We start from the raw sequence: 12,967 nt of genomic DNA on the forward strand, positions 1-12,967 counted from the left end.
CTTTTGCCTTTTGGAATTTCAAAATTTCCTCTTCTTTTTTAATGGGAGAAGCTGACACTTTCTTGTATGATCCTAGGTACTTTAAAGGCTTCTTTCTAGAAATTCATGGCATTTCTTCTTTGACGTGGGAGCTTTGGGTTGGGGCTATGACATGCATGGGATTGTTCCTTTTGGAATTTCTTTCCAGAGGTGATTGGTGGATTCTTTCTATCTTTACTCTGCCTTCTGGTTCTAATGTATCTGGGTAATTTTCATTTATGATTACTTGAATTATAATGTTCAGAATTAATTTTTTAATCACGATTTTTCAGAGAGTCTGAGAGATTCCTAAAGTATCTCTCCTTGATGTTTTCCAGGTCAGTTGTTTTTAATATCAGATATCTTACATTTTCTTCTATTTTTTGCAATCTTTTTATTTAAAAAAAAAACCATTTCTTGCTGTCTCATGTAATTGATTTGTTTGGTCTAGTCTAGTTTTTAGGGAGTCTGTTTCTTGGGTAAGGTTTACCACTTTCTTTTCTAAGACATTTATTCTCCTAATTCTTTCACTCAAAGTGTTTATCTCTTTATTCTTCCAGGTATTTATGTAGTCTTGTGGGAAATTCCTTGTTTTCTTGTCAGTCTCTGCTTGTTACATAGTTACTATGTCTTTTTGGGAGATCTCTAAGTCTAATAATTTTTTGTACTGGCTGATGTATTCTTTAGTTTACTCATCTTGTTGTCAGTTCGGTGGGAAGCTTTGGCTATACTTCCTTGCTGATCTTTTAGGTTGAGTGCTTCACCTTGATTGGTCACCTGATTCTCTTGCTGACCTGTGATTAGCCCTTGGAATGCTGACATTCATAAAGTGAGATTGTCAGGGCTCATACTGGCATTTGAGCATAGAGTACTATGGACCTCAATACCAGACTGGGTGTCCTGGGCTGAACACTTCCTGCTGCTGTATACAACTTCCCTCTGATTCTTACACCTGCATTACTAATCCATTTCAATATCTTAATCTTTAAAGAGGTTACTGTCAGGGGCGGCTAGGTGGTGCAGTACATAGAGCACTGGCCCTGCAGTCAGGAAGACCTGGGTTCAAGTCCGGCCTCAGACACTTAACACACACACACACACACACACACAAAACTAGCCGTGTGACCTTGAACAAGTCGCTTAACCCCAACTGCCCTCCAAAAAAAAAAGGTTACTATCCTTCTAACATCCTAAGGAATGTTAGGAACAGTTTCAGTTTGTCTTTGTATCCATAACATTCTGGACACAGTGGAACTTAACAAATATTTGTTGGATTAAATGGAAGCTGATGAAATATTCTGCTTCAAAACAGGATAAATTCAAGCCTCTTAATTATGCTGTTGAATTGTACTAGTCACTCGAGTAAAAAAAAAAACTAAAGAAATATGATGTTAATAGGATAGGACTGGACCTGTGATTTAATCTGATATAGAATACTCCTGAAGGAAGATTTCCTCTCCCAATGCAAGTTGGCATTGGCTTTGCAGCTCATAGCCTTAGAGAGTAGTCTAGAATACAGAATGCTTAGGTGACCTGTCAAGGGTCACTCAGTTAGAAGGCAGCAGAAGTGGGATTTGAATGTAATGCTTTTTAATTCTGAGGATGATGTTACTAAAAAGGAGAAGGCAAAAAATAAGCATTTATATAGTGCCTGCTATGTACCAGGCACTGTGCTATGTGCTTTACAAGTATGATCTCACTTGATCCTCATACCCCTGGGAGGTAGGTGTTGTTATTATCATAGGTGAGGAACTGAGGAAGGTAGAAATGACCTGCTTAGAGTCACACAGCTGGTAAGTATCTGAGGACAGATTTGAACTCAGGTCTTCAGGAGGTCTATCCATCACGTCCTGAGCTTTATCCACTACACTACCTAGTTGCCTTAGAGGTAAAGATTTACCTTCACCCTTAAAAAGAATAAAGAAGGTTGGGGTTGCTAGGTGGTGCAGTGAATAAAGAACAGGCATTGGAGTCAGGAGGACCTGACTTCAAATCCGACCTCAGACACTTAACACTTAGTAGTTGTGTGACCTTGGGCAAGTCACTTAACTCCAATTGCCCTGCCCTCCCCCCTCCAAAAAAAGCAAAAAAAAAAAAAAAAAGGAAGAGAGGAGGCTATTATTTCATAAAATAAAGGAAAAGTATTATTTACAATGGATTAACTGTGTTAAAAATACTATTATGGCACAAAACATTAAGAAGCCTCGAATTTGTCATGTAAATTCATCTGGAATTACCTTATCAATAGTAAGCATATAGAAATGTGTGATGTCATTTTCATGTGCATATTTGATTCTTGCCATACATTCTTCTTCATCAATTAATTCACCAACATACTCATTCACAAACTCTCCCTGTAGGATAGAAGGATGTAGTGATAATAAATGATATACCACACACAAAGAGAACATTTTATATCCTGCATTAATACCAGTTAGGACAGGAACATGGTCTCATCTTAATATTAAAGTACTGATCAAAAGATATCTTGTGAGCTAATTCTCTCCCTAGATGGGTCATAGAAGGCCAAGGGTTTAAAATACACTTGGTTGAAGCACAAAAATCGAACGTTCCAGCTCACATACTTAACCTTTTCTCAGACACCAAACAGTGCAGGAATTGCTTGATCCTAAGAATGAAAAGCTGAAATAGGGGTTGACTTCAAATGACATGCTACTTAGGCTTTAAAGAATTTCTAACCCAAGTCACCTCTCTTAGGCAATTATTGCCTCTGTAAGAAAACTTTCTTCTAGTTCTGCTGTTCATTAAAAGAGAGGATAACCAGAGAAAATTATCAGAGACTTCTACTGAGCCATGAACACTTTAGTGATATGCAATCTGCATTTTAACTCTACCCCTCCCAGACCAAGTAACTTTTCTAAGGTCTAGGAAACTTTAGGGGCTTCAGGAATGTCACAGCAATCACTCTAAGCATTATTTCTGATTAATTCAGTAAGACTAGATTTCTAACTTTAAATCTGGAAGTTAAAGAACTCTGATGGAGAAAACTCCCTTACCAGTATGGATTGGCACTTGAAGAGGTAACAGGACATTGAGAAGTGATTTGATCAGAATCACCTAGTCAGTATATGTCAAAAATAGATCTTCTTATGAATCATGCCTGTATTATACCCCCTTACCCTCACTTCATGTATCATCAACCATTCAGGATATTCAATGGTAGTACCTCTGCTCCCCGTAAATACCCAGAAGGAAACTTGATACCAAGAAAATAAGAAAAGAATGGTCTTTCAAAACTGTATTAGAATGAGAACTTTAAAATGACAACAGTTACACTTCCTGTGGGGAAGGCTTTTTATATAGTCTGTCAAAAAACACAGCAAAATGGACTGATGAAATAGAAATTTAGAGAGGTAAGGAAAGAATTCTATTACAACTGGTCATTCTTATAAAAACAAGGTTGCTATTTAATCTATCACTATGTTTAGACTAGATATTCATTTACTACTTGTTGAACTAAAGCATCTATGCCACCAGATTTTTGGACTTTGGAATCACAGCAACAAAAATTAAAAAAAACAAAAAACAAAACATTTGTAGACATATTTTAAAAGTAGTAGAATAAAGAAGAATTAAATTAAATGTATTATCTGAATCCTACTACTTGGGATTGTATAGAACTAAAGTAGAACTCTTTTCCATTCTGACCCTCTCAACAGCACAATTCTTCATAACTAGTGACTACTTTTTCCCATAATACCAAACTAGTACTCCCATCTTCACTTCAGGAAAGAAACTTTAAAGGTAAGTAGTTTAATCATATTTTGAGAAGTTTCCCAATTTTAGATCAAGTAGCCATTTTAAATAAAGCTCAGAAAGATCATTGTTTTCTGATTCTCTTACAGGGAAAAAATATTACATACCTTTTTAATGTCCCTCTTAGCAACCAGGCCCCAGCCTTTGCCATCAGTTTTGATGATCTTTGTTTCTGGGTACTGACGTTTGGTAAAGCACTGGTTTTGGCACTGTTCTCCTGCTGGACAAACTTGAGGGTGGCACTCATACATTAACATCCGATTTAAACACTCTGAGTCGAAACCACAGGGATTTTCATCTGTGGGCTTGCAGTTGCATTTGGGAATTTCAGAAATATCAGCTGTATATATCTGAACTTTTCCACAAGGTTTATTCACCTGAGTGTAGAAATTGAACTTCTTTAAAGCAAGGCAGGACACCTGAATCCCTCCCATGCCTTCACTTTCAATGAGGTTCCTTAAATCTTACACATTATAGCTGAAATGAGAAATTCAGCTAACATTTTATTAATGGTAATTATTTACCTTCTTTTCTGAGACTAAAGAACAGGACCTTAGACATCATTAGATACAGCAGTTTACCAAAAATATAGGTAGATGGGTGATTCCAAATTTTCTAAATTCAGTTAATACCAGTCTGGAGATGGCAGTAGAGGAAGAAGCAGAAAAAAAACTGAAAAAGTGTTCAATGAAAATGATTCATCCTCTACTTTCATTCAATTGCATACTCATCTCCATGATATAATGGAGGGTAGCCAAAAAGGATCTAGAGGTATGGCATAATCGAATATGAGGGGGGAAAGCCTTGATGGATCCCTCTTTATTAAAAATCAGAGTATATGCTTATAGAATATGTGTATACATATATACATATATATGTATACACATGGATGTGTATATATGTAAAACACATTATATAGGTATGTATGTATTTACTAACTTTAAGAAGAATCACAGACCTCACAATACAAAAAGATTGTATCAGTAGTAGAGAAAAGTGACAAGGAGACAAAGTATCAAGTTGAGTTCCTGTCAATGGGCCACTGAAACTAAGAAAAAAAATACACAAAGAACACAGAAAGATCACTTTTTGTTCTTTCTAGTCCTGATTTCTAGATTGTGATCAAAACCTTATGAGCTATTTGAGAACAGAAAGCACATGTTTTTTATGCATCATTAACTGGTGCTGAACAAAAATATTCAATTAGTTAAATCTAATTACTAGGTCCTTTCAATTCCAACACTATCCCTCTAATTTGGGTCTCTTTTTTCTTACCCTTGGAATACTACAATTTACCTTCAATCTCAAACTCTGATGATCAAAGCTACACAAAGCTACTTTCACCGAGTCAGACACCATGCTCAAAAACAGGGTCCTCTGGGGCAGCCAGGTAGCACAGCGATTAAGAGCACTGGCTCCAGTCGGGATGAACTGGGATTGAATCCGGGCTCAGACACTTAGCACCCACCCAAAAACACCTGGCCGTGTAACCTTGAGCAAATTACTTAACCCCAATTGCTTAGGGGAGGCCAGGTGGCTCAGTGAGTAAGAGCACCGGCCCCAGAGTTGGGATGACCTGGGATTGAATCCAGGCTCTGATACTTAGCACCACACCCAGAAATAACTGGCCATGTAACCTTGAGCAAGTTACTTAACCCTGATTGCTTTAAAAAAAAAAAACACAACAAAACAGGGTCCTCCATATTCTGGCTATAACCTACTTCATCCATACACTAGCTCCTGTTACTTTCCTTTACTCTAACAGAATTATCTGCTTACTTCCCTCACAAGTAGATCATGTCCCCATGAGTACAACTGTGAACTCCATGCCTATTTGTTTGAAATGCTTTTGTTCATCCCTGTAGTTCTTGAAATCCTCCCTAACCATGGCAAGTAAAACTTAAAACCCATCCCTTCTATGCAATAACCTTCATCTTTTAAGGAATATTCCTGCACACGTAAAGTCTAAAATGACACCATTTTGTTTTTCATCTGGGTGATCTTTCAATGAATTCTTACAAAAATTATCACCCACACTATTCATATTGTACTTTTCACATACTACTTGATGTTCAAGTTCTTTTATATTTGTCTTGGGCTTAGTCCAGTGTCTTCCATAGCATAATATGGCAGTGTTTACTGAAGATTATGACACCATAATAAATGTGTGCTTGCCCATACAAACTATCTATTCTTGAGATTCATATCTATTGCACAAATGTTTAACAATTTAAACTTCATTAATACCGAATTACCCAATTTATCAATTTCTAGTTCAAGAGTTAAGCTCTAATGATTTCTTCAAACACTTATATTTAAAAGTCTCACCTTAATATGCTTGTAAGGTGGAGGTTTACGTTCATTTTCCTGGGTTTCTCTGGCTTCCCGCTGAAGTTTTATTTCTCGAAAACGAGCTTCAGCTTCTTGCAGTGCTAAAAAGTTCATGAAACATGTGTAAGAAATCTTGTTAATACAAATAGCTCATCTCTCTTTTATTCTATAATCCTGTCAATTTCTCTTATTCAAATGTCATTTTATGGCTAAATTGATCTAAAATACTGGCTTATGTTACAAAATGAAAAAGGCACTAAGTTTAAAGTATAGTTTGAAGTAAGTTTAAGGTACAGTTTAAATATACATTAAGAAATTTTGGGTAGTATTTTTTGTGGTGATAAAGAAGTGGAAACAAAGTAGAATGCCATCAACTAGGGAATGGCTTAACTGACTGCAGTACATGAATGTAATGGAATGTTTCTGTGCTCTAAGAAAAGATGAAAATAGTGAATACAAGGAAGCATGTAAAGTTTTATATAAAGTGACACAAAATGAAACTGAGTCAAGAAAATGATATACACTGACAGCAATATAAATGGAAAGAAAAATAAAACCAAAACTAAATTTTGTCAAATTATAACAACAATGCTTGGGCCCAAAGAAGACAGATGAGAAGATAACTCCTCCTACTTCTTTGGAGTGATAGAAAACATGGGTGGGGGTGGCTAGGTGGATAGAGTGAATAGAGCACTGGCCCTGGAGTCGGGAGGACCTGAGTTCAAATCTAACCTCAGACACTTAACATAAAAACTAACGATGTGACCTTAGGCAAGTCACTTAACCCCAACTGCCTTGCCTTCCTTCCTCCAAAGAAAAGCAAAGAAAAAGAAAACATGGGTGCAGAACACAGCATAAAACATTAGATGTTTTCAATGTGTTCATTGGTTTGGCTGAATTGTCCCCTCTGTTTCTTCTTAAAAAATCCTTTGTTATAAGGGGTCTCTGAGATCAGGGAAAGGTAATACTAGGGGAAATGTAAGTTTTGTAAAAACAAAAGATACCAATAAAAACCGATTTTTAAAAATTTATAATTTACTCTCAATTAAGAATACTTCCTAGTTTCTTATTCTGCATAAGGTTGACATAGCATGTCTAAGACTGAAAATACATTTTCATCTCAATTTATTACTCAGATATTATCATTAATTTTAAAAGTTTATTAATAAAAGTTTTAAATGCCATCAACAAGGACAAACATTCAAAGATATGAGAAAAGAGAACATTTTTTTTTAAAGTAATCGGGGTTAAATAACTTGCTCAAGGTTACACGGCCAGGTGTTTCTGGGTGGGTGCTAAGTGTCTGAGCCCGGATTCGATCCCCAGGTCATCCCGACACTGGAGCTGGTGCTCTTACTCGCTGTGCTACCTGGCCACCTGAGAATATTTTTTTAAAAAACAAACAAAAAAGCCTACTATGTGCCAGACACAGTGCTAAGCACTGGGGATACCTAAAAAGAAAAAAGCCAAAAGGAATCCCTGTTTTCAAGGAACTTAGTCTAATGGGAGAATCAACATGAAAACAGTTGTGCATAAATAAGACATATACAGGATAACTGGAGATAAACTCAGAGTAGCATTAGCATCAGGGGGAAATGGGAAAAGCTTTTGTATAGAAGATAGGATTTTAGCTGAGACTTAAAAGACAGCCAGAGAAGCCAGGAGGTAGGTGGAGACAAGGAGGGAGAGAATTCTAGGCATGGCGAAAAGCCAGTGACAGTCGAGAGATGAGTGTGTTATTTGAGGAGCAGCAAAGAGGTTAGTTAGTGTATTGTAGAAAATGTAAAGGAAAGTTAAGATGTAAGAAAAATGGAAAGGTAGAAAGGGGCCAGGTTGGGAAGAGTTTTAAAAGCCAAACATGGCTAATGTTGACCACCTTCTTCATCTTGATACTCTTCTTCTTTCTAGTTTTCGAGACACTACTTTCCTGGTTCTCCTGTCTGACCTCTCTTTCTCAGTCTCCTTTGCTAGATCTTCATCTAGGTCATGTCCACTAACCATGTGTGTTCCACAGGGCTCTATCCTAAACCCTCTTCTCTTCTCCCTCTATGCTACTTCACTTGATGATCTCATCAACTCCCATGCATTCAATTATCATTTCTATGCTGATGATTCCAGTTCTACTTATCTAGCCCTAACCTTTCTGTTGACCATTCTCAGATCTCCAACTGACTATCAGACCTTGAACTCAATGTCCTATAGACATTTTCAACTGAACACGTTCAACACTGACTCATTACGTCCCCCAAAAACTTCCCTATTACTGTTGAGGGCATCACCATCCTCTCAGTCACCCAGGCTTGCAAATTAGATGTGGTCCTTGACTCCTCACTATCTTTTGCTTCTCATATCTAATCTGGTGCCAAGGCTTGTTGATTTCACCTTTGCAACATCTCTTGAATATACTCCCTTCTTTCCTCTGACATTGCCTCCTCACCTCACGCCTGTCCTACTGCAATAGCCTGATGCTGGATTGGCTTGCCTCAAGTCTTTTCCCTCTCCAAACCATCTTTCATTCAGACACCAAAGTGATTTTCCTAAGGTGCATGTCTGATCATGTCACTTTTCTTCCCCATACTTAGTAACTCCCTGTCACTTCCTAGACAAAATGTTAAATCTTCTGTTTAGTGTTCAAATCTCTTCGTAATTTATCCCTCATACTCCCCCCCCTTCCAGTCTTTTTATACCTTACTCATCCCATAATACTCTGAAAATGAACTTATTGCTGTTTTTCCTACAAGACATCCATATCTTCTAACTGTATTAATATTTCCACTGGTTGTCCCCTATGTGGGGAATGCCTTCCTTCCTCATTTCTGCCTCTTGGCTTCCTAGCTAAAAATCTCACCTCCTATAGGAAGCCTTACTACCTCTTCATTTTAGTGCCTTCCCTCTGCTGATGATTTCCCATTTATCCTATACACAGCTTGTCTGTAGATAATTGTTTGCATATCATCTCCTCATTAGACTGTGAGCTTCTTGAGGGTAAGGTACTGTCTTTTGTCTTTGGATTCCTAGCACTTAGCACCATGCCTGACAGAGTAGGCACTTAGTACATGCTTACTGATTGAAAAGCTGTATATATTAACTTTATTAATTCAGAGCAAAATTATCTTATATATGTAACATACTTTATTGCTTCGTAATGTTGTCTGTATTTATATAGATAGCTATGATATTGGTACATTTTCCTTTAATTCTTCCTTCTCTACTTTAAGTCATAGCATTTTTCTATGAACTTTTCCTATTTCTGCTCTGTTTCATAATAATATTCAATTACACTCACACTATAATTTAGTTTTCAATCATTTCCAAGTTGTTAGGGTGCTATTTATTTCTAGGTTTTGTTTAGCTATACTAATACTGCAACTAGGATTATCTTTATATATACCGATTTTTTTTCTTGTCAGTAACATCTTTAAGGGTATAAAATATGAAGTAGGATTGCTGGGATGAAGTCTACAAAGACTTTTATAACTCTTATTATGTAATTCTATATTTTCAATCCAAATTCAATCCAAAAGGATTGAAACAATTCACAGTACCACAAATCAATTAGCATGTCAGTTTTTCCATATTCAAACAAGCACTGAATTCTCTTATCTAATAGTGTTTTTGTTAATTTAATGGTTATAAGATTATATTTCAGAGCTATTTTAATTTTCACTTCTCAAATTAGAATTCTCAAATTCACTTTTCAAATTAGTGATTTGGGCCTCTTTTTCAAGAAATTGCTTATAGTTTGTTTTTTTTCTTTCTTTTTTTTTGTTTTTGCTTTTTGCAGGGCAATTGGGGTTAAGTAACTTGCCCAAGGTCACATGGCTAGGTTATGTGTGTGTGTGTGTGTGTGTGTGTGTGTGTGTGTGTGTATGTGTTAAGTGTCTGAGGATTGAACTCAGATCCTCCTGACTCTGGGGCCAGCACTCTACTCACTGTGCCACCTAGCTGCTCCATAGTTTGTTTTTTTCTTTTGAGAACTTGTTTATATTCTTTGACCATTTACTTACTGGAGAATGACTCTTACATCAAATTTCTTATATATTTTAAATGCCAGCATTGTATCAAACGTGTTTACTACAAAGATTTTTTCCCCTAGTCTGTATCTTTTTTATTCTGCATAAATTGTTTGTAGTTGTGTATCTTTTTCCATAATCAAATAGATCTACTTTGTCTAAATTCCTCTTTTGAGTATTTTTTGGGTTTATTATTTTCTACTTTTTAAAACTGCTCTTTTTAGTAACATCGGTATTTAGTTACATCTGACAACTCAGTGGTAGCCCATAAATTTGGACAAATATTAAAATCTAATTCTGAAGTCACATCATGGTTTAGCAGACAAAGGACTGGGTCTTGAAGCAAGAGAGCTGCTTATGACATATATTGAGTGTGTGACACTGGGAAAGTGTCCATCTTCATTTTCCTCTTTTTGAACTTCCCAGTAACTGTGAAATCATAGGTCTCATCCCTATTTGTATCCTTAATTTTAAAACAAATTTAATTAAACAAGAATTATTAAGTATCTATTATGTTCCGGCACTGTGCAAGGTGTTAGGAATGCAAAGGTCAAAAAGAGACAGTATCTTTAAGGAGTATACTAATTTTACTTAGGTAAATGATAAAATAGACAGAAAAACATAAAATCTATACAAAGTCTGGAGGGTTTTTTGCCTCTTTTTGGCCAGGGGAGGGAGAGAATATTAACAACTAGAGATATTTGGAGAGATTTATGAATTAGAGGGGAGCTAGATATTATAATTAAGCTAAGGAGAGAAAGAATCCAAGGTCCTCAAACTGGGTTGTATAAAGTCACTGAGTCAGGAGATGTAATGTTATGTTTGACGAGAAACAAACTGGTCAGTTTAGCTTGAGAAGGTAGAATGTTGTGTGTGAGATGCAATAAAATATTTACAGGAGATTCAAATTGAGATGTCCAGCAAACAATTGGTGATGTGGAACTGGAACTTGGGAGACAGATGAAGGCTAGATATTTAGATATAGGACTCATCTGTATAGAAATGACAACTGAACCCATGAGGGGTTATGAAGGATATTTCTGTACTCATCTTAAAAACCAATCTAAACATCTGAACAAAGGAAAATCCTTCATAAGTTTTTATGACAAATGTAAAGAATACTATAGACTTAGTTCTGTAATAGATTTTGAATAAATAATTATAAGAATAGAACATGAAAGGTAGTGGGATACACTGGAAAGAGCCCTAACTGGAGCCACAGGACAGGAATTTGAATCCTGTCACTGATTCCACTTCCCAGGCAAGTCCTATCACCTCTCTGGAATTTAGCTTCCTCATCTGTAAAATGTAGGGGTTGGGCTTAATGACATCTAAGGTCTCTTTCAAGCTCTAAATCTATGATCCTACTGAGGTGGATAAGGATCAAAGCTAACTATGCCCAATCAAAACTTAAAGAAAAAACAATTGAAGTAAAACCTTATAATAAAGGATCTTACCGAATTATGAATATCATTATATTGCAGTTTAAACTATGTTCTTTATAGGCCCAGAGATGTATAGTAACAAAATCTTTTTTCCTTTACAGTAAAACCAAACTAACATGAAAAATGTATTTTATTGACCCCAAATTCTCGAGTGTCAAAAAAGGATAAATATGAAACTTATGTAAGATAAAAGAATCCAGAAAATATATTGAAAATAATGGTCATGTGTATACAGAGTACCACAGGACATAACTTTATAAAAACTGTTATTCTACTAAAAAATCATCACACTTATGCCTTTCTAATCTCACCATAGTATTTATAAACGAATTTCTCTTATTTGCCTTAAAGTACAAATGTAACATGTTTGCTCTATTTCTTTTTTCTATATATTCTCAAAGAAAAAAAGATTGATGATTGTCAATTAATAGAGTGAACATAAGACATTTTAGAAAAAACTAAACAACATATTTTATATCTCGATACCATTTTTGAAGACTTTTCCAATTCCTTTAATTCCTTGATATCTGCTTCCCCGATCTCCTTCCATATAGGGAAAGACTCGTGCCTGATGTGTCCAGTAATAATCTTTAGACCCAAAGAAAAACACAGGAAACTCTCCAATCTCATGCTTCATTTTCTGAATATTTGGAGGAACATTTTTTGGATGGCAAACTTCTGCAGGCCACCATCTATATCACAAATTTTTAAAATTACATATTTAAAAAACCTTTCATGAATAGGAAATGACAATTTTTAATATTTTTCACAATTTAATATAATTTAACAAAAATAAACTGAAAAGGGAAAAAAACACACAGACATAATCAGCATGAATTTTTACTCATCAGACAGACCTGTAGTTTCCAAGTTTGACCCAAATGATGTCTTGAAAATGAAGCTTTTTTCCAGCTCTGCAGTCATTGCAATACCAACTGCCATCTGGCATTTCAATATTTAAACAGTCTGGATGAAATGCTGCTGGACATGACTCACAGCATAACAGACTTCCCCCTATATGAAATGGAAAACTTTAGTTAGCTTTTGTTTACTCCAATTCAGGTCTTGATTTAACTTCTCATAAAGTATAACAAAATTAATTGTGACATATTTGACTTTGAAATACTAATTCAAGAAAAATGACACTGTAAATGCTGACATCTTGATATATTAAAGTACATCACCACTACTACATTAGTTTGAAATATTATTTTACATGGTACCAACAACTGCAAAAATGTTAATATATTGTGTTTGCCTGTTAACAGTTGTGAACAGTCACCATCGAAGAATTATGTGCTATAGCTGCATTATTTTAGCACTTTAAAAATGTGACAATCATAAAGTGACATTGAAAAACCATTTTCAGTAGAATGAAGGTAT

At 35.7% G+C, this 12,967-nt stretch overlaps 1 protein-coding gene across 4 annotated transcripts in view; it reads right to left on the minus strand.

Moving 5' to 3' along the window:
- NSD2 (nuclear receptor binding SET domain protein 2) overlaps positions 1-12,967 on the minus strand; it is a 137,180-nt gene that overhangs the window by 27,601 nt on the left and 96,612 nt on the right. For all 4 annotated transcript variants that reach the window (XM_069071124.1, XM_069071133.1, XM_069071110.1 and 1 more), the window contains 5 exons: positions 12,442-12,598; positions 12,071-12,276; positions 6,124-6,227; positions 3,903-4,172; positions 2,256-2,372 (listed from right to left, as the gene is read on the minus strand). In XM_069071124.1, the coding sequence (XP_068927225.1) occupies positions 2,256-2,372; positions 3,903-4,172; positions 6,124-6,227; positions 12,071-12,276; positions 12,442-12,598 (854 nt within the window). The remainder of the gene's footprint in view (positions 1-2,255; positions 2,373-3,902; positions 4,173-6,123; positions 6,228-12,070; positions 12,277-12,441; positions 12,599-12,967) is intronic.

The sequence above is a fragment of the Petaurus breviceps genome, unplaced genomic scaffold (assembly GCF_028583685.1).
Source record: "Petaurus breviceps papuanus isolate PSGF00001 unplaced genomic scaffold, PetGlider_PUasm1.0 140, whole genome shotgun sequence".
NCBI classification, from domain to species: Eukaryota; Metazoa; Chordata; class Mammalia; order Diprotodontia; family Petauridae; genus Petaurus; species Petaurus breviceps.